General features: G+C 46.7%; 1 protein-coding gene across 1 annotated transcript in view; it reads right to left on the reverse strand.

Moving 5' to 3' along the window:
• The window catches only part of igf1ra (insulin-like growth factor 1a receptor), a 217,633-nt gene that overhangs the window by 187,219 nt on the left and 12,109 nt on the right, over positions 1–18,305 (reverse strand). The window contains exon 2 of the mRNA XM_043680420.1: positions 9,028–9,576. Within this exon, the coding sequence (XP_043536355.1) occupies positions 9,028–9,576 (549 nt within the window). The remainder of the gene's footprint in view (positions 1–9,027; positions 9,577–18,305) is intronic.

Below are 18,305 nucleotides of genomic sequence, written 5' to 3' on the forward strand. Positions count from 1 at the left end.
ACGTGCACACTGACACACACACCCACCGACACACAAACGCGCACACTGACACACACGCACCCCCACAGATAGACACAAAATCACAAACACTGACACACACACACCTCTGCAGATAGACACATAATCGCGCACACTGACACACACACACCCTCAGATAGACACAAAAACACGAACACTGACACACACACCTCTGCAGATAGACACACAATCGCGCACACTGACACACACACACACCCAGACACACAAACGCGCACTGACACACACACACCCTCACAGATAGACAAACGCGCACACTGACACCCACACACAGACAAACGTGCACACTGACACACACACACCCACCCACAGACAGACACGCAAACGCACACACTGACACACACACCCACAAACAGACACACAAACCCGCACTGACACACACCCTTCCACAGATACACACACAAGCATGCACACTGAGACATACAAACAAACAAACAATCCACCAACAAGCCTTCACATGAATCACTGGCATCTGTCTTTCCCGGGGATCACACACAGGAATGAACAAATGGAAGGAGATAGGAGGACAGATCCACCAATCACGTTTATACTCCTGAGTCCTACAATCTGGATTGCTGCCCTTGTGCAAGTAAAAATGGGACAGTGAAGGAGGGTGGGAAAACAAAGATTAACAACACTTTTTCAAAAAATAAGATCAACTTCCAGGTAACATCAGCACACTCCAGCCACTAGTTTTAGGATGTTGTCGAATATTTTTCTAATCGCCTGCACCACACAAGCAATAATTCCGTTCTTCTCTCCCCCCAGCCCTCCCTCCGCTCGCCCAAGCTCCTGGTAAACAGGCTGGTATTTTCCAAAGCACCAGTACCAACAACAAACAAACCGGGCTCTGGCTCAGGGTCAAGCTCTCTCCCGGAGACAGTGCTCACACTGTTGACTTTGAGACTGGCAGCCGAGTTCCTGCTCCACAGGGAGTTCTTAAAAATCACAGTATGTTCTGTTCCCGCTGACACAACAATATATACTTACGCATGTTGAAGGAAAATCCCACTTCCACAAACAGACTGCAACCTTTCCTGGCTCCAGAGAAGACCAGCAACCTGATTTAAACTCCAGTCATCACCTCAGATCTGCTGGTCTCCGAAAAACTCCCTCTTTTCACACCAGCTTTTCTTTCATTAGGTCAGACCCTCGCTCAGGTGAGGGAGGTTAGCGCTGGGGAATATGAGACTATCGTGTCTCCCCTAACCCCATGCCCTCCAGCCTGGGTGCCCAGTGTCAGTGCAAGGTCTGGTACAATGTGGTAATCCCCTTAATCTGCTCTGACAGTGAGCCTTATAGTGGACACACTCTCTCCTGCACAGCCTGAAATTCCCACCTACCCGTCTCACAACATCTATTCCCGTAGCATCCTTAAGACTGCATAGCATCCCTAGCCTGGGGCAGGAGGTGGGTGTGCACACACACATGGGTGTTTACGAAGGCAATCAGTACGCCTGCCTTCATTGCTCAGATCACTGAGCTTGGAGTGGTACAGGATGTTGGGGAGGCCACTGTTGGCGAGCTGTGCAGAGTTCTAGTTGTCCTGCTATAGGAAGGATATTAATAAACCGGAACGGGTTCAGGAAAGACTTACCAGTATATTGCCAGGACTGGAGGGTTTGTGTTATAAGAGGCGGCTGGATAGGCTGAGATGTTTTTCCCCCCTGGAGTGTAGGAGATTGAGGGGTGACCTTATAGAGCTTTATAAAATCATGAGGGGGTGTAGATAAGGGGATGAGCAACGGTCTTTTCCCCCCGGGTGGGGGAATTCAAACCTAGGGGGCATATTTTTTAAGGTGAGAGGAGATAGATTTAAAAAGGGTCCTGATGGGCAACCTTTTATTTATAACACAGTGTGGTTCATATGTGGAATGAGCTGCCAGGGGAAGTGGTAGATGCAGGTACAGTTACAACTTTTAAATGACATTTGGACAGACACATGGATGGGGAAGGTTGAAAGGGATATGGGCGAAACGCAGGTAAGCGGGACTCGTCTACTTTGAGAAACTTGGTCAGCGTGGACTGTTGGAAGGAAGGGTTTGTCTCCGTGCTGTATGATTCTATAAAACGTTCCCAAACTGTGAGCCGTGACCCCCCCACTGGAAGCCACAGGCTCCACGGCCTTCAGAATGGTTGCAAAGACTTCCTAAAACGAGAGAATGCCTTTCAGACAGTGTGGTCTGATTGCTGACATCAGCTGAGCCTAAGAACGGCTTGATCGCCGTTTAGTGCCCACACCCCTGCTGGTCAAACCCTCGGACCCCTCCCCAGCCTGCTCAACAACTATTCTCTGGAAAGGTCACTGGATCCAAAACGTTAACTCTGTTTTCTCTTCACAGATGCTGCCAGACCTGCTGAGCTTTCCCAGCAATTTCCAGTTTTGTCTCCCCAACAACTCCAATTTTCACCCAAAACATGAGCCATTAAAATGGGATCACAGCAGAAAGAGGGGTTTGGACCCCATGGTCCCATATTACTCTGCAGGAACTCCATCAAACAGAACGGTCACTTCACCAGGGGAGTGGACACTGGGGCGAGCGTGGTAGGTTTTAAGCAGTTTGAACAGAGGGCCATGCAGACTTTCATGGGAGTAAAGGACAGTCCTTGACATCTGAAGGCCTGGTGGCCAATGATGGCGTAAGGAGGCGGGGCTACACAGAGTGTCCAATGGGCGAAGCACAGAGATCTCAGAGCATCGCCACCTGTAGGTGGTGAACAACAGCAGGATGCAGAGCCATGGAACTGGGAAACAAGGAAAACAATGCCAAGTTCTTGACAGGCTGAGAGCCAACGAGAGATCAGTACCAATAGGACTTACTACCCACCCTGGTCTGAATGATACTGAAGGGGGTCAGGGCTGTTGTGGAGATGAGGATGCTAAAATCCATTTCAAACAGAACCTTTACAATGGAAGCTTGCATTAAATAAGTGCAGCTCGAAATGTAATCAAAGCTCTCAAGGCATAAGCCCAGTGACTTACCCACACACTGTACAGGTTTAACCCACAGAGCCAGAGATCTTCCTATTCAGATAACAGGAGTAAAGCACCTACCCACTTGTCCAGGTGGGCACCCCACTTGACTATAGACTCACCCACTCACCTAGGCAGAGGTGGGTACTGCAGATGCTGAAGATTAGAGTCAAGATTTGAGTGGTGCTGGAAAAGCACAGCAGGTCTGGCAGCATGTGAGGAGCAGAAAAATCAACACTTCGGGCAAAAACCCTTCATCAGGAAACCGGATTTTACATGAAACGTTGATTTTCCTGATCCTCGGATGCTGCCTGACCTGCTGCGCTTTTCCAGCGCCACTCTAATCTAGACTCATCCACACACCTGTCCAGGTGGGCACCCCACTTGGCTACAGACTCACCCACACACCTAACCAGGTGGGCACCCCACTTGGCTACAGACTCACTCCCCCACCCGTGCAGGGGTAGCTCATTCAGAACAAAAGAGAAAAAAATCCCTAATATTTTCAAAGTCAGGGGGTTCAACAATTTTCCCCTGCACATTCCCAAACCTTCCAAGGGGAACTACACAACATAATTAGATTCAGGATGATAGCTCTCTCTGGACTATCCGACATAGCCCAGTCCAAACCAAAGGCCAACTACTGCACAATGCTGTCCAACATCATACAATGCTGACATTGGACTGAACAAGACGCACAAAAGTTATTAAATTTAGTAAATGACTCCAATTAGTCAGCAACTCATAACTAACCAGGAGACACTGGGCCAGTCCCAGGCTGCAGCTGGACAGAATTAGGTCAGAGATGGGAGAGGTGACCAAGGAATTCACTGGTATCAGTACTCAGCACTCCCTCATCCAAGTGACCTTGAAGCGCGCGCACACACGGCTCACACTAGCAGCCTGTTCAGGCATTAAGTGGAAAAAAAAATCAAGGTTAGTTTATCCTAAACTTTATAAAACTTTTCCTTAAATATAATCCAACTGCACATACTCCTGGCTGTAGAAATCCCAGCAAGATGTCCTTGGGGGGGGTATCTGGATGTTGATATTTGCATATAGACTAAACGGAGCAGGAACATCATGCCTGTGCTGTTTTTACATCGAGTTTAATTTGCTTATTACCTTTGCAAACATGTTCGCTCAGCAGTGTGAGCCAACACCAGCCATGATGACTCCCGCATTGCCGAAACCACCTGGTTCTTTTCACTTCCCCAGCTGGATTCTGGTGGATGAGCTCCAGAGAGAAAATGAATTTACATACCGCTGGTGTAAAAGTCGAGATGCTGTGCAGTCTTTCCATCACGGATGCACCAGTATGGACCAACAGCACCAAACCTCAAACAAGGCATTGTTGGGGAGAATATACCAGGGAACTATGGTGCTCCTGGTTAACTCAATAAAAAAAGGGGACAGGTCCCTGAGCAGATATATTTGGCTAAATTACATCCAACTATGTCACAGATTTACATATTTTTTCATCTAACCCCGTGCTGTATCTGCCCTGGGGGAGTTTGATGACAACAGTGTAGACAGTGCTTTACTCTGTATCTAATGTCTTACTGTCCCTGTCTTGGGAGTGTTTGATGGGGGACAGTGTAGAGGGAGCTTTACTCTGTATCTAACCCCATGCTGTCCCTGTCCTGGGAGTGTTTGATGGGGGACAGTGTAGAGGAGCTTTACTCTGTATCTAACCCTGTGCTGTCCCAGTCCCTGAGAGTGTTTGATGGGGACAGTGTCGAGGGGGTCTCACTGTGTGTGTGGTTGCTATCCCCAATCCTTATTCCTTCTGTGATGAGCACAGGAGCGGCAGTGTAAAAACAAAACTGCAAACAGCTCATTCAGGAAAAAGATTGCTGATCAAATCACCATGGAAACGAGTTAATGCAACTGAATGCAGATTTGTTTTTATAACCCTGAATTTGATCAAAAGCTAAGGTTCCAGCAAAACCATCACGCCCTTCGACGAACACAACAGAGTCAAAAATACAGCATCTCGGTAACCCATGCAGCCAAGCACACCGTAACATGCCTGTGGGCCCAGGGAGTCAGGGAGGAAACCTTAGACAAGCCGAGAGGACAGACCAGTATTCCCTCTTCCCTCCGAGAGAGTCACCGTGCTCAGTGTAAATAGCTCTCAATGTTAAATATTTGATACTGAGATGTTATCTATTGCTTTCTCGATAATTAGATTTTGTTCGATGGAACGTCCAATGGCCTGACCAAAGGTGATGAACACAGTTTCCAATTCATTGGGAATTTGGATCCTGTTACATCGTACAACACCACTCGTAATTCACTCTTACACACATTTCCACAGGATCCCAGCTTCCCGCCCCCTTTCTCTCCCTCAAGCTATTGGCTGGCTTGAAGTGCAGTTTCCCCGGCATGGATCGCATTGTGCTGCCTCAGCCAAGCTTTCCACAAGCCCAGTTTGGAGGGGGCTGCTCGACCACACAGTGCATCACAATCCGACCTGTAGAATTTATAGCCACCCCGGAGTGGAACGTGCATCTGCCTTTGTGCGAAGCCAAGAACAAGTGGCCGATTTTACTAGCCGGGACAGCGTGACCAGAAAAAGAGGAGAGCACAGCCAAAGGTCTAACCTCTTGATTGCTACCTGGCGACTCACGTTATTTTCACTGGGCAGGGTCAGATTATAGCAGTGAGGAGAACCTGTCACACACAGAAGGCAAGGCTCCAGATGAAGAGTACCCTTTCCTATTAGGAGTCATAGGGACAACAGCAGTCAGGGTACAGTCCCTCAGCAAGACCAGTCTCCCAGCATCTATGAAAGGCATCACTCGTGTGGGAATGAACGGTGGGGTGGGGTGGTCAAAAATCACTGTGTTCTAACAAACGGCCAGCAGCCTCTCGTGGCTTCCTCCCAAAGCCCTGCTGCCAGAGAAAGAGGGTTGATTCTCAAATTACAAAACCTCAGGAAAACACCACGTCCGTCATCAAAACTAATGCCAAGGCAGTGAGAACGTCAGCACCATGCTTTCTAAATGGCCCTTCTTAGAATAGAGCCGTTCCTCAGTTTGCTAATCATTAATCTTTGACACGACCTTTCCTCCTCACCGAGAGAAAAGAAGGAAACACAGAATTAAACGGCTGACAGAAACCATTACAACAGTTTTCCACAGCTCCAGCCCTTCTTTCTATTTGTGTGCAATTCCTGGTCACCGTCCATGAAGGTCTGGAAGGTCTCCTCACTCCTTTATTATATGAACATATACATTAGCAGTAGGCCACTCAGCCCTTCCAGCCTGTTTGACCGTTCAAGAAAATCGTGGCTGATCTCTTTGCGTTTTGAATTTGATGCACCCATCCACCCAGCCGATAAACTTTAACCCCTCTGCCTAAAATAGATTCAAAGACACCGCCTCAAGGCACAGAGTTCCAAAGTCTCTCAATCCCCAGAGGAAACGTTTCTCCTCAGCGCTGTCCTGATTTTTAAACAGAGCCCCTGCAATCAGAACTCATGCATAAGCGAAAACATCCTTTCTACATTCACCTCGTCAAAACAATTCAGGATCCAGATAGTGCAACATCCCAAGGCACCTCACAGGAGCATTATTAAAGAGGGTTGACACCAGCCCGGGTAGGGTAATATCAGGTCAGCTGCCAAGCCTTTGGTCATACTGGGAAGGTTTAAACAGGGTCTTAAAGCAGACAAACAGGTAGTGATGCAGGGAGGCAATTCCAATGCTTGTGGCCTTGGGCAAACTGAAGGCAAACCCACCAATCATACAGCAACTATGATTGAACCAACCCAACCAGAGAGAGAGCTGGAGCTCACAATTTGACTTTGGTGGTCATGTCATAGTCTTAGAGCAATACAGCATGGAAATGAATCTTTCAGTCCAAGTCATCTGCGCTGACCAGATATCCTAATCCAATCTAATCCCATTTGCCAGCCATTGGCCCATATCCCTTCCTATTAATATATCCATCCAGAAGCCTTTTAATTGTACCAGCCTCCACCACTTCCTCTGGCAGCTCATTTCACACACACACCACTCTCTGCGTGAAAAGGTTGCTCCTTAGGTCTCTTTTAAATCTTTCCCTTCTCACTCTAACCTATGCCCTCTAGTTTTGGACTCGGTCACCCTGGGAAATAGACCTTGTCTATTTACCCTCCCCATGCCCTTCATGATTTTATAAGCCTCTATAACCTCTCAGCTTCTGATGCTCCAGGGAAAACAGCCCCAGCCTATTCAGCCTCTCTCTATAGCTCAAACTCTCCAACCCTGGCAACATCTTTGTAAATATTTTTCTGCACCCTCTCAAGTTTAACAACATCCTTCTTATAGAAAGGTAACCAGAAGTGTATGCAATATTCTAAAAGTGGCCTCAACAAGAATTGGACACACAAAGGGTTCACCACACCCCAGAATCGAAATGTCCCTTCCAAAAAACAGCTTAGCAATACTCCTATCAAACAAAGTTTGCTGACAAGTGTATTTGGAATCTCGCAGCCAAGCTTCAGACTTCAGCAACAAGGTAATATTGATCTGAGCAGCTCAAGGATTTTGACTTTATAAAGCTCTGGTTAGGCCCCATTTGGAGTACTGTGTCCAGTTTTTGTGCCCACACCTCAGGAAGGACATACTGGCACTGAAACGTGTCCAGCGGAGATTCACGTGGATGATCCCTGGAATGGTAGGTCTAACATATGAGGAACGGCTGAGGATCCTGGGATTGTATTCATTGGAGTTTAGAAGATTAAGGGGAGATCTAATAGAAACTTACAAGATAATACATGGCTTGGAAAGGGTAGACGCTAGGAAATTGTTTCCGTTAGGCGAGGAGACTAGGACCCATGGACACAGAATGGCAGAGTGGACTCGATGGGCCAAATGGCCTTACTTCCACTCCTATGTCTTATGGTCTTAAGGACCGTGATTGGTCAAAGGGTTCTTTGACCTGATTGGTAGAATCAAGATCCAGTAGCCAGAAGTTACCCAAGGAGTGATCCCAGATCTCGACCAGATTACCGGTCTCAACCGCCAGGAGGCATTCTTGTACGGAGGTGAAAACAGGGGCACGGGGGTACGTGAGAGTGAACAACACAGCTGACCTGGACTAAGATACGGAGTGAGTGAGTCAATGGCCCTGCTCGTACCACTGAGAAGGGCCACCTCTCAAACAGTGATCCTGGACGGATGTCAAATGGGAAGGGATTCCACCCTGGCCATGAGACCCCCATGCTTGCCTCTCGCTCAGGAAGAATGACAACTAGGTTGAGAAATCAGAGTAGAAGAGACGAACTAGGAACAAGGAGACTCACAGAGTGCCCCAGAGTAGCAGTCAGAGTTAAAACATCTGTTGAAAGAGTTCTACATGTCTCTTCTGATATTTGGTTATATTTGGGGATATTTGGTTTCCTGACTTATCTGTTTCCTTCAGGAATTCTCACAGGCAGAACTGTACAATACCGAAAGGGGACCAGCTGCATATCATAGACTGAGCTGACAGAAATTCAACTTGTTGGAATAAAAACAGAAAACAAATAATTCTCAATGAAATACAGGTAGATGGAGCAGCAGGTACATTTGCATTATCAGAGACACACCTGGCTCTCTCCGTGTTAGTGAATGGAATACACAGGTTAACTCACTGGGAATAGCACAAATCAGATTCAAACAGAGCTGGACCTAGACGGCAGAGGGTATGCACAGATAGAAGACAGTGTTCACCTTTGTCAGATTCTTTGACATACCATTCAGACTGATGAGCAAATTATTTATAACAGGAGGGAAGCCTTTGGGGAGTGGGGGGGTGAATAGGAGATTCCGGCTGATGGGATGCTGTCTGATCTAGATTTTACCTCAGTGAGTAAAATGGAATATTGCACGTATTTCAAAACACTACAACTCTCAATGTGGTGTTAATGGCGCCTCAATGGAACCTGACTAAAAGACTGTTGCATCAGGCACACGATGGGAAGGTGATGCCAAGACTGTGCAGCTGGGGTTCAAACAATTCACAAGAAGCTGATAATCACAACCTACCTTTCTGGCAGTGGTTCGCGTTCCAACAGCGGTAGTTGTACTGGTTGTTCACACTGGTCTTAATACAGAGGGGCTGGTCCTCCATGGTTCCTGGGCAAACATCCCCACACTCGCTCTGCTGTTTATTCCGATCGATATAGTTATTCTCCACAGGATCCAGAATAAAGGACCAGTCAATGGTGGATAAGTAACAGAGGTCATGGTTCTTCTCAATCCGCACAGCGCCCCGTGTGATATTCTGAAGGCTGTACAGCCCAATCTCTTTCAAGTGAATCATTTCGAAGATGACCAGAGCGTAGTTGAAGAAAAGGTTTATCCCACGGATGACGGCAAGATTTGGGAAGAGGTCCCTCAGCGTCTCCAGCCCGTAGACGCGGTATAGCAGCAGGTAGTCGGTGATAACCGTTAGCTTTGGGAATCGGAGGACACGGAAGTCTTCTGCTTTGCCGTTGAAGATGAGCAGGATCTGCAGGTAGCCTTCGATTATGGTACAGTTCTCCAGCTGTCGGAGATCACTCACGTGATTCCTGATATCCATACCACTGCATACTGAAAGGGAAACGGAGGATCTGTTATAGCATTTCATGACATAAATATAAAACATGTCAATCCCCTCACACCCTGCCATTAACCAACACATTAAGATTCCACTTTTCTGAAAGAAGGGGCTTGCTGTCGAAGCTTGTCATCTTGCACTCATCAGGACACGTGCAAGAATGCCAAATTTTATAGGGAGCAACAATTTATACTTCATCAGGAAAGGGTGCTCACTGGCTGAAAATTCACCGCCGTGCTGTGGAGAATCAGTATCCCTAGATCTTGGCTTAAATCAGAAAAGGCATGACGCCTGGCGTTATGGACCAGACCAGAACCAACTCAAAACACTTTCAGAAGGTAGCCTAGACACTAACCCTTATTTATTTTTAAAGGGAAATGTGAAGTGTCACGTTCCAGATGCAATGCGCCTGATCAAACTACTCAACTTTAAGCAAAGCACTGTAGTTAAAACACTACCAAAGAAAGAGGAATTAGAATAACTTAACTCTTATTGGAAAACTTAAGTCCAAAGATGTGCAGGTCAGGTGAATTGACCGTGCTAAATTGCCCATAGTGTTAGGTGCATTAGTCAGAGTTAAGTGGGACTGGGTGGGTTACTCTTCAGAGGGTCGGTGTGGACCTGATGGGTCGAAGGGCCCGTTTCCACACTGTAGGGAATCTCTAATCTCTCTAATTTCTTAACAGAAGAATAGGTACAGCAACTATTACGAATTAACTGTTCCATTATAGTAACATCCCCTAGACACACCCCTTGGCAAAGGCAGGCATTTCTGACACAGATTCTTATATGCAGTTCTCCCATCCAGGAGGAAGAAACATCAAGAGAAAAATTCAGAGAGGTATTAGCCAGGAGAAGCTTCCAACTCTGTTGAGACCCCAATAGCTCTGATGCAACTGAAGAAACAAAACCCAGAGATCTTAATCAGAGAGATCTGACCACACTCATTCAGCCTGTTTTCAGAAAAAGGAGAAAGGGAGGACTGCAGATGCTGGAGATCAGAGTAGAGTGTGTGGCGCTGGAAAAAGCACAGCAGCTCAGGCAGCTTCTGCGGAACAGGAGAGTCGACGTTTCGGGCGTAAGCTCTTCATCAGGAATGCTGCCTGAGTTGCTGCGCTTTTCCAGCACCACACTCTCGACTCCATTTTAATAAAAACCCAAGGCCTCCCAAGCTATTTACTCAAGTGTCTTAACTAGCCAGCTTGGTACCTCTATCTTACATCCTCTCCAAACAAAAAACACTCCAAGACTAAATAACTTCTTTAAGTGATAGCATCACCATGCTGGGCATAGTCCTTTCCCCTGTCATGGCCGCGCCTGAGACATATCAATATTTGTGGTTGCCAGCCAGTGTAGGTGAGCCCCATTGTAAGCCTGACTGATGCTTTTAAATTGGGTGTTAATGTAATTCTTTGTATGGCTGGGATTACTCAGGAAGTAGGCTAAAGTGAGGACTGCAGATGCTGGAAATCAGAGTTTAGATCAGAGTGGTGCTGGAAAAGCGCAGCAGGTCAGGCAGCATCCGAGGAGCAGGAAAATCGACATTTCGGACAAAAGCCGTCATTACTCAGCAAGTGCTATCCAAGGACATTGATGGATCCATGAAGGAATCTGAACATGTAAATGACAACACTAAGTCCCACCACGGACTAGCCTACACGGAGCAGATGGATATTAGCAGGATGGAGTCAGGAGTCATTTAGAACATCACAGTGTGGGGAGAGGAGGGAAAGTGAAGTGAAAATACTGCCAAATTAACTTGATTGAGAGTTCAAAATATAAAAGATCCAAATAACACCCACTTTCTAAATTAATTATATATTTCCTGAAGCTCTGATTAAGCAGCCAATACTACTCAGGAACTTTAACAAAAGCAAACTAGAAAATCAAAGTGTCCTGAGCCAGATTCGCATTCAACTGGAACCAAAAGAGATTCACTGCAGCAAATAAAAAAGCAGCTTCAAATTTGAAGGAACAGTCAGCAACCTTGCATATTAAAATGTTAATCCAGAGCAAAGGTTCCCAATTTTGGGGGTCTGAAGAGTCATCAAGACTCGAAACATTAGCTTGCTCTCTCCCCACGGATGCTGTCTAACCCACCGTGATCTCCAGCATTTGTTGTTTTCAGTACAGGTCCCAGCATCTGCAGGAACTTGCTCCTAATCCAGTTGTCCCAGTAACATTCTCACCGAGGGGTTCCCGAACTTACAAGCCCCGAGATTGGGTCACTGTAGGAAAAACATTTGGGAAACACTGCTCCAGAGCAAGGACCGCTGCAAGAACACAAGACTGCAACTTGTTTAAACTAATTCCTGGCAGCCATCACAGAACAGAAGCCAGCCAATGGGCCAGTCAGGACCATGCCCAGTTCTCAGTGCAGTCATCCAGTTGGTCCCATTTCCCTGCTCTACATGGCGTACTTATCTCCTTCAGGTGCCCATTCAATCTCCTTTTGAAACAGTTCACCATCTCTGCTTCCAGCAAACTCCAGGATTTCAGGACTAACTGTCAAATCATTCTTCCTCACAGCTTCAGCATATCTTGCCCTGAACGTTGTAACTTTGTCCTGAAGTCCTTGCTCCACCACCTAATGCAAACAAATCTTGCTTTGTCCAGCACTTCTCCATTGTGTGAGTGTCTTTAACTTGCTCAGAAGTTACAAGCGTTGCTGGTTAGATCAGTATTTGTTTACCAGCCTCAGGTCGAAGAGCTGCCTTCTTGAACCGCCGCAGTCCTTGGGTTGGAAGTGCACCCACAGATCCAGGATTTTGACCCAGCAACATGCTCCCAATTCAGGACGGCGTGCAATTTGGAGCATAACTTGTAGGAGGTGGTGTTCCCATTTATCTGCTGCCCTTGTCCATTATGATGGAGGAGATTCGGGGTTTAGGAGGTACTGTTGGAGGAGCCTTGGCAAATTATAATCTATCTGCCTCTAACACTTCACCCGCCAGTATCCAAGGTGAACGATCCAGACTTTTGCAACCCAACCTTGGCGCTAAAACCCCTCATCTGTGGAAGCATTCTGGTGAACCTCCACTTATACCTTTGCTGCAGTGAAGCAGGATTCAAACAGACTAAACTATCACCTCATCGCATCACTGTGGTAACCAACCCCATAATGTCTCAACGTCCACTGAGGACACATTGGCTCCAATCCTTCAGACAGACACTGTGTGAGAAACACTCTCTGAACGGTTCCCACTGGTTATCAAGCTAAAGCTATGTACTGACCTACACAGTCCAGGTAGGTGACTAGTGGGTGTCAAATTAACCTGGCTCAGCCTCCGTGGTGTAGGAAGGAGATACAACACACCTCAACAGACAAGGAGAAATACTGCCACTCCCAAATATCACCCAGTGGCTACCATTAGAAATTGCCCACCGTTATGCTATGCATCTTCTCGCACTCTCTTCAAAAACAGATTTTTGGGGGGGAACAGTAGGGAGGTGTTGGCAGGATTCCTGGGGTTGATTACTAGCTTGGTGAGTTCCACAGCCAACATAACCTGGTGTGGGTCTCCAACCTGGGGCTCGTGGCCCACAGATAGTAATGCTACTGCAGCACCACAAGACCACTCCAGAATAAATGACTGAGGCTGCACAGTTAACATCTAACAAATAACCAGGCTGGACGCGGTCACAAGCTCTGCAAATAAATACACTTAACCTCCATGCGCCCCCCCCTCGTTACCCTAATGCCAGCCAGAACTTTGAACTGATCCAAAACTCCGCTTTCTATACGGGTTCACAAAGGAGTCCGTTTGGATGCAAGTTGGAACACGATGCAGGCCAATGTAAAGGAGCCATTTGCACGTACAGGAAATGTGCATATGTCAGACGTTTAAAATCACACCCCGAATGGGATCTCATTCCTAAGTAGCAGCATTGCTAAGTCAGGGACAGGCATTTATAACTCGGGGAGTCAGTGTTCTAATTCAGATCAGAAGTCACACAACACCAGGTTATAATCCAAATCAAGTTTTCAGAGCGCTGCTCCTTCGTCATTGTGATTTCAAATAAACCTGTTGGACTGTAACCTGGTGTCATGTGACTTCTGACCTCGTCCAGCACCAGCACCTCCACATCATGGCTAATTCAAATCAAGTCCCATTCACCTATCGTCTGCACTGACTGATATTTAAACATCTCATCCCTGTTTTCAGGTCCCTCCCGGTCATGCTCCTCCCAATTCCTGATAACCTGCAGTCTCTCGGTTTTCCTCCACTTCTGGCCCTCTTTTACATTCCAGAATTCCATCACTGCACCAACACCGGGCTCTGGAACGCTCAAAGGGCACTACACAAATGCAAGCTGTCGCTCTCCAACTGGGAGAAATCTGGAGGAAGAGCCTGGCCCTGGTGATGCAGACCACCAAAGGGCAAGAGAAGTTAAATGAAGTGGTAATGGTTAAGCAAAGCCAAAGCTTGTAAAATAAAGAACACTGTGCTGGTTTCACTTACAGAGTATTTCAGTCTCGATAACAGAAGTGATGCTATCCCCTTTCAATTGAAGTTACTGTACAGCAAACATTCACAAACAGTTCGATTTTAATTTGTTCAAATACCAGCATTCACTAGCATTTACACAACACGAGGCACTGGAAGCACAAGATCTTTATCACATAAATTGGTTGTTTTCACATCATACGCCATATGCAGTGGGACTCACCTCTTACAGCAATGGGAAGGGAAGAATTGGGACAAGTTGCACCCTTATCAATAACACTCGCAAGCTTGGTTTAAAATTAAATTAAGCATTCACTGCTTTGCTTTCCCCGCATTCTCTCAAATCTCTCCAACTACAGAGTCATGGAGATGTACAGCACAGAAACAAACCCTTTGGTCCAACCCGTCCATGCTGCCCAGATATCCTAATCCAGTCCCATTTTCCAGCACTTGGCCCATATCCCTCTAAACTCTTCCTATTCATATACCATCCAGATGCCTTTTCAATGTTCTAATTGTACCAGCCTCCACCACTTCCTCTGGCAACTCATTCCATACATGTATCACCCTCTGTGTGAAAAGGTTATCCCTTACGTCTTTTATAAAAATCTTTCCCCTTACACCTTATTATGCCCTCTAGTATGTGACTCCCCCACCGTGAGAAGACGACCTTGGTTATTCACTCTATCCATGCCCCTCTTGATTTTATAAATCTCTATAAAGGTCACCCCTCAGGCTCCAACATTCCATGAGCCATATGATTCATTCACCTCTCCCTCCCTGTCAAACACTTCAATCCCCACTTCAATCTGCTGCAGAAGGGAATTCTAGATTCCTATTACCTCGTGTGAGCAAAGAATATTTTTTAATTTCACTCTTAGACATGGTCTTGAGACTAAAGCAAATCTTAGCAGGATTTATACACTTAATGGTAAGGTCCTTGGAAGTATTGCTGAACAAAGAGACCTTGGAGTGCAGATTCATAGCTCCTTGAAAGTGGAGTCACAGGTAGATAGGATAGTGAAGAAGGTGTTTGGTATGCTTTCCTTTATTGGTCAGAGTATTGAGTACAGGAGTTGGGAGGTCATGTTGCGGCTATACAGGACATTGGTTAGGCCACTGTTGGAATACTGTGTGCAATTCTGGTCTCCTTCCTATCGGAAAGATGTTGTGAAACTTGAAAGGGTTCAGAAAAGATTGACAAGGATTTTGCCAGGGTTGGAGGATCTGAGCTACAGGGAGAGGCTGAACAGGCTGGGGCTGGTTTCCCTGGAGCATCGGAGGCTGAGAAGTGACCTTATAGAGGTTTACAAAATCATGAGGGGCATGGATAGGGTAAATAGAAAGGTATTTTTCCTAAGGTGGGTGGAGTCCACAACTCGAGGGCATAGGTTTAGGGTGAGCGGGGAAAGAGACTTAAGGGGCAACTTTTTCACACAGAGGGTGGTGCGTGTGTGGAATGAGCTGCCAGAGGAAGCGGTGGCAGGTGGTCACAGAAAGATTCCCTGTTTTTCTTCGAAACATAGTTTTGCATATTCTGAATTACTTCCTTGCCGTTTTTGCATTACTGACCATAACATTTTTGCTTGGGTTTCCCAATCAACAACATCAAGAGCTGCAACACCCCTGAGAGCAATAGCAAGCCAATGGTTGCACAAAACTAACTGCAAGAGCCAGAATTGAAAACACTGCGCATCTGCTGCTTTACTGGGGATCAATCCAGAAAGTAGCAGGCAAGGCAAAGCAGATTTCAACATTGAGCTTAGCCAGGATATCAATGCCAACGAGTTCAACTCTTCCCATTGCTTGCATATGTTCCACAAAGCACTAACAGCTCTCTTCGACTTTGTTCAGGCCGCAGTGTCAGAAGATGAGTGTTACAGGGTTTCTGAACACAGAAGGCACCATTAGCTGAACAACATCCTGTTCTTTAACTGCAACTTCTACCTCCTTGTCTAGATCACTGCAAATTGCACCTGCCCTCAGTACACTGAGCTAGGGAACAAAGATGAAGTTTGTTGGCGGGGGGGGGGGGGGGGGAATGCAAGGATTAATGGCGGGATGTTCACCATCCCCTCCGGTAGCATCAATGCGATAGCAAGGAGTGCCACACTATCCGAGGTGCCTTTTATAAGAATATTACGGCTGCTGTCTCCGGTTGGGGGATGGGATTCAACAAACCCCATGGCATCGTTCACAAGAAGTTCCCCAGGGCAAGTCCACTTGGCTGCTAGCAGGAAAAGGAACCGGTGACTTGGTCATGAGCTTGTTGCAGTTCAGGAGCTGACTGCATGTAAACTGGCTGCCATACTCTCTCCACCACAAACTGGAGTTTCATTCTAAAATGTAAAGCTTAGTTATAAATTACTGCCGGACAATGAACTGTTTGACATAAACGCACAGAATAGTGATGTACAGATGGAAGCAGACTCGTCAATGCCGACCAGATATCCTCAATTAATCCAGTCCCATTTGCCAGCACTTGGCTCAGATCCCTGTAAACCCTTCCTAGTCATATATACATCCAGATACCTTTTCAATGCTTTAATTGTACCAGCCTCCACCACTTCCTCTGGCAGCTCATTCCATACATGCACCACCCTCTGCATGAAAACGTTGCACCTTAGGACCCTTTTCAATCTTTCCCCTCTCACCCCAAACCTATACCTCTCTAGTTTTGGACTCCCCTACCCCAGGAAAAACACCTTGGCTATTCCCTTATTTTGCACGGTGGGGGTTTTGCAGGGGGTTTAACATTGATGGAGAGGTGTCTGACAATCACATGCTTCAGAAGCAGGAAGCCAGCAAGAGCTGAGGGATCGAGGCCAAGAGGAAACACAAACACCATCCAGAGTATGAATCAAGCTCATCTCTTTCAACACTGTAGTTATCCTGTGATCATGTTCAATTAGGTGGATAAAACGTTCTCCGCCCCACACCCCTGTCGGTTTGTTTTCTGCATGAATCATCGCTGATGGACCCACTGCAAGGTGTGGTGAGGGCTGAAGAAATAGGATATAAAGTAGCTGTTTCCCCACAGCACAGGGCATGGTGATCGGCACAGGCTTGGAGGGCCGAAGGGCGCGTTGCTGTGCAATACTTCTCTCTTGTTCTTTTTGAAGAGGGGGAGAGCAAGAGAGGTCGAGAGTTCAGGCAAGGTGTGACGCAGAGCAGAGAGAACGCCACTGGCCTCAGGTTCGATAGCCTGAATGTTGGCTGATCAAACCAAGGACTGATGTTACCACCCATCCCCTTTCCACCTTTCCTTGCAATCTCCTCCATCCCTCAGTACTCCTCCAGTTCCAGCCTCTGCGGGCCCACAGCCTACTGCATGAAACTTCTGGTCACCCTGCCCCAATACTGCAAGCTGCTCAGAGTCAAATTCAATTGGGTGATGGCCCTGTGAAGCCCAATGGGATGTCTTGGAAGTGCTATATTATTGCAAAGTTATCTTTATAGATGAGGTGTTACCATTCACCTCAGTAACCCTAAGCTGTCCTTGGGAGAAAGGTCGGATGTTCGTGTCCTGCAGCCTGGGAGTTGGGCGATACCAGAATTACCCAACTCTGATTCTGTCCTCACTATCAGTTGGGGACTGGCCTAATGTTGAGAGAGAGACTTGGCTAAACACATACAAGGTACACCTAGTTACTTCACAGGCCCCACTGCACCTGGGAAGGTGAACAGCACATGAGCCTTTATTATTGTTGAGAATACGTACTAAAGGACCATCTGGGAAAACTGCTGGAAGATAGTTATTGTGACCCTTTCATGGAAAGCGGTCTCCCATATCATTAATTGAAAATGAAACCATTGTGTTCTGTGGAATACCTGCTGTTTACTGGAATTCAAGTGACCTTGGAGAAACAGCTAAGCAAAGCTTTCAAGGAGATAAGAGATCAAGTTGATTGACTTAATTATTGAAAAAAACCTGGTTTTGAGAGCCTTCGGGGCCCCAATACTAATAGTTGCCTAGCAACTTTCTCTAAACGTAAGACTTCTGCCCTAGAGTGATCCTGGATCTACGAGACATTCTCATGAAATCCGTTCCTCAGTTGGAGTCCCTGGAAATTTGATATCATTTCCAAACACCAGTATTTCTGTCCACCTGGTAAAATCTGATGTGGTGGACTGAAACCAATCCCCAACAACCAGAATCCAAGTGTGCATGTCTGCGTGTTGGGAGGGTGTTTGCACGTGTCTGGGGACGTGTGTGTGTGTGTCTGAGCATTTGGGGGGGTGTGTGCACATGTCTGGGGGATGTCTGCGTGTTG

This window comes from Chiloscyllium plagiosum, chromosome 40 (genome assembly GCF_004010195.1).
Source record: "Chiloscyllium plagiosum isolate BGI_BamShark_2017 chromosome 40, ASM401019v2, whole genome shotgun sequence".
Classification (NCBI taxonomy): domain Eukaryota; kingdom Metazoa; phylum Chordata; class Chondrichthyes; order Orectolobiformes; family Hemiscylliidae; genus Chiloscyllium; species Chiloscyllium plagiosum.